This window comes from Poecilia latipinna, unplaced genomic scaffold, assembly GCF_001443285.1.
Source record: "Poecilia latipinna isolate Pla-1442-1.1 unplaced genomic scaffold, P_latipinna-1.0 Scaffold49, whole genome shotgun sequence".
In the NCBI taxonomy this organism is placed as follows: domain Eukaryota; kingdom Metazoa; phylum Chordata; class Actinopteri; order Cyprinodontiformes; family Poeciliidae; genus Poecilia; species Poecilia latipinna.
The window spans coordinates 287,569-291,822 of record NW_015112665.1 but is presented as its reverse complement, the minus strand read 5'-3'; the positions used below and the strand labels follow the sequence as shown (position 1 = coordinate 291,822).

Sequence of the window (4,254 nt, the reverse complement as noted above, 5' to 3'; positions counted from 1 at the left end):
GATGATAACGAGGATTAAGTTGTTAAAATGCCGCTCCGGTCGGAGAACAACTTCAAATGTGTAAGCTAAGCTCCACCGTTAGCATCCATGTTTACTTCCGCAAATACTGAGCACTTCTTCTATTTATGGCGGTGGGCAGAACACTGAGAACGCTGACAGTAATGCGCCCCCTACTGCGCATGCGGGACACTTTCAGGTCACACTGGAGAATACGAAGTGTGAACGACCACGGCAAAAAATATCAAATCACAAAAGGCTGCAGTGTGAATGTAGCCAAAGTTAAAGCCAACATGTCAAACACTTCGATGTGGAAATAAGCCAAAAAATCTGGAAGGGAAAGTTGGGTTTGTCTTATGTTCAAGGTGCCACATCCATTGTTTTAAACAATTACACAAAAGTTTAAACAGCATGGTTTGTGTGCAAAATGTTCATACCAGAACGAAACTGAAAGACCTCGTCAATAAACTGGCTAAGGCATTAATATCCAGAGTGAATTCCAGTCATTGCTTGCATATAGGCTGAAAAGTCACTCAGTCATAAATCTAGATTATAGTGTCAGTACATTTAGTGACAATAACTGAATATTTGGAGATATACAGCTCTGGAAAACATAAGAGAACAATTAAAATGATCAGTTTCCCTGATTTTACTCTTTATAGGTTTATGTTTGAGTAAAATGAACATTGTTCCTTTATTCTATGAGCTACTGACAAGATGTCTCCAAAATTCCAAGCAAAACTTTAGTATTTGCAGAAAATGAAAAATGGTCAAAATAACAAAAAGATGCAGTGCTTTCAGACCTCAAACAATGCAAAGAAAACAACTTCATATTCATTTAGAAACAATTCTAATGTTTTAACTCAGGAAGAGTTCAGAAACCAATATTTGCTGGAATAACCAGGATGTTTCCAATGGGGTTTGGTGCAGTGGGCTCTTAAGTTTTTCCAGAGTTGTATGCTCTGGTTTGATTAAACTCAAGGTTTGATCATACCTTTGGTACATTTAGATAAAAATAATAGAGGCTTAAAAACCTGAGTACACTGATGGAGCTGTAAATTATGGAACTTATTGTATCATGTTTGTTTTTCTGATTGACACACCTCAGAAATTAAACAGCATAATGAAAATTATATGCACATATTGAAGCAACATCTCCAGGTTTGAGTCAAGTATTTTAAACTGAGGGACAAGTAAACAGTCATTAGTGGCAAAGTTGTGTTTTAATTTGATTCTTTTTATTTATGAGGCGCCAATTCACAACACGTCATCTTGAAGTCAAAGTAACTTTAATATAATCATCCATTTCAACTGATCCTAGTTATCAAAACCAGTTTGTCTTATTTCAAGTGTACACTAGACCAAAAAAAATCCTTCAAGATTTTGTGTTTTTGCAGTCTAGATCTTGTTTTGGTGCTCTATAGTTGGATTTTCTGGTAATCTAAAGCAGATTCTCACACCCAACTCTTGTGGATAACGTATCCACAAGAGTTGGATACATTATAAGAATTACAACCCAGATTTTAATGTCTGATCGTCCCTCCCTCCATGATGACTAATGTGTTTTGTTGTTTCCTTAGGTTACGTCAGTGATTATCTAAGTCCGAATCCCTATGAAGACGTGGTGGGAAGCGATTCCTCAGTCATCTCTAAAGTGCCCTCTCCCAGCCACTCGTCAATCATCTACGGCCACATTAACAACACCTATTCAGGTATCCACAGCGACATCCATGGGGACTCGGACCAGCCGGACAGTCCGAGGTCTGAGGTCTCGTCCTCAGCCGGCGGATACATTAACGGAGACGCCGCCGTGAGCGAAGGATACTCAGTAGACGCCTTTTTCATCATGGATGGACGGTCACGAAGAAAAGCAGCGGCAAACCCACGAGGGGCCACCCAGAGGCACACATGCAGCGAGTGCGGTAAAACCTACGCTACGTCCTCCAACCTGAGCCGACACAAGCAGACGCACAGAAGCATCGACAGCAAGATGGCCAAGAAGTGCCCGACGTGTGGGAAAGTGTACGTCTCCATGCCCGCCATGGCCATGCACCTGCTCACCCACGACCTCAAGCACAAGTGCGACGTGTGCGGGAAAGCGTTCAGCCGACCGTGGCTGCTGCAGGGTCACATGCGCTCTCACACCGGAGAGAAGCCCTTCGGCTGCGCGCACTGTGGGAAAGCCTTTGCCGACCGGTCGAACCTGCGTGCCCACATGCAGACTCACTCAGCCTTCAAGCATTACAAGTGCAAGCGGTGCAACAAGACGTTTGCACTCAAGAGTTACCTGAACAAGCACTACGAGTCTGCGTGCTTTAAGGGGGCTTTTTCCCCACTGAGCTCACTGAGTGAATAAGAGTCTCTGAAAGCACATCTAGGGTTTATTTACTTCATTTACATCCGATTTCTTCTGCTTTACTCCAAAAGATTAACCAGAGCGCAACAAAGGAGGAGTTTTTTTTTTCTCGTTTCGCAAGCCTCTCAGTTATTTTTATTTGAAGGTTTATTAAAAAGTTTGAGAGAACCTGATAGGATTTATCCCCCAGTGAGGTAAACTAAAGCACAGCACATCTGGTGCTTCCTACTTTGAGATCTATTTGTGTCCTTATCAATCCACGTCAGATGTTTTTCTACCAACGAGGAAACGACACAAAAGCACAATTGCTCTTCCACGTCTCTGTCTTTTCTCAGAATTCATGTGATCAAGCACAGAATCCACCGTCTGAGCAAATTATTTCCAGCTTTTTCAGGCACAAACATTCATAATCTAAGGATAATTCTCGTGTCTTGTTTTCAGTGAAACTGAAGCTTACAAGAAAACGCAAAGGAATCAGAAGAATAACCAGTGTTCTGCTTTTTACGATGAAAAATATGAACAAAAATGAAACTCATACATTACGTAGATTAATTACACATGGAGTGATATATGTGAAGCATTTTGATGATTATAACTTGAAGTGAATGAAAACCCAAAATGAATTTTCTCTTATAATTAACTAAAAGTGATTTTTAATGGGGAAATGTAAGTTCTGGCCTTAAAAGTCCTGGTAGACTTTATAGTTACACTTCAGACAATCATTGGCATCTTCCATATGGAGAATAAGCCAGAAAAAGTCACTGCACAAGAAGCTGATTGTTCACAGAATGATGCAAGCATCCAAAACTGAGTGGAAGGAAAACATTTAGCAGAAAATTGTGCACAATGATTTAATTTGAGACGAATCGGGTTCATCATAATGAGCAGAAATGAGAATTTGAAATTCACTATATTCAGAAAAACATTTGAATTCAGGTGTTCCAGCAACGTCCATGGCCAGAGGTGTATGAAATCAACAAATTAGTGTATACTGTTCTCTGTGTAATACATCTACACATTATATGAGTTTCACTTTTTAAATTGAATTGCTAGGAACAACTTTAAGTCCATTAATTGAGCCACAGTATCTATAATATTCTCTTACACCTCAACATGATTTCATCCCTGGTGAATCTTTGAACCACAATGAATTGTGAAAACAAGCAAGTCCAACTTTTCCCACAAATGCATTGAAAATATAGAAGTGACAGGTAAAAAACGTGAAGTTCTTTTTAATGTTTAACACCAATTGGCTTCTGAATAATAGTAAAATGATCCTCTAGTTAAATATTAGCACAAAACACAAACTGAGCCATCAGGCTGCTCCACAATGATCTAACGTTTATATGTTTTTTCATTATTATTTATTTGTCTTTGTTCAAAAGGAATGTGGACGTTAAAAATGCCTGCTATTCCTTTAATAAGGTTATAAACCAGTGTTATAAAATAATTTTTTTCATGTTTATTTATTTATTTATTTATTTATTTATTTATTTATTTATTTATTTATCTTGTATTATTTTGCACTTTATTGCAGTATTTTGCCTTTGTTACAAATATGCCAAAGCATTTGACACTTTGTAAACTTTGAGTATCTTTTTTATGTTTGCCACTTTAAGTATCCAAAACCTTTGCATGCAAAAAAAAAGAAAAAAAAAAAGCTGTCTAAATAACAGAAACTATGCCAATTTTATGAGTATTTTTTTTAAATATATTTTTTTGCCAAACTGCTTAGATAAGAGGCAAACGAAGCAGCTTTTCTGACACGGGCAATATTCCGTTCACATCCGACTGAGCAATAATGCATGATATGTTCAAAGAAGCGCTGGTCATAACTGCTTGTAATTTTATTTTTAAACCTTCAACTACTTTTATTCTACATAGTTGCAAGAAATTAAATT

General features: G+C 38.1%; 1 protein-coding gene across 1 annotated transcript in view; it reads left to right on the top strand.

Moving 5' to 3' along the window:
• The window catches only part of LOC106958574 (transcriptional repressor scratch 1-like), a 13,715-nt gene extending 9,709 nt beyond the window's left edge, over positions 1-4,006 (top strand). The window contains exon 2 of the mRNA XM_015050532.1: positions 1,578-4,006. Coding sequence (XP_014906018.1) covers positions 1,578-2,353 — 776 coding nt within the window. The 3' untranslated portion in view covers positions 2,354-4,006. The remainder of the gene's footprint in view (positions 1-1,577) is intronic.
• Positions 4,007-4,254: the final 248 nt, after the last annotated feature.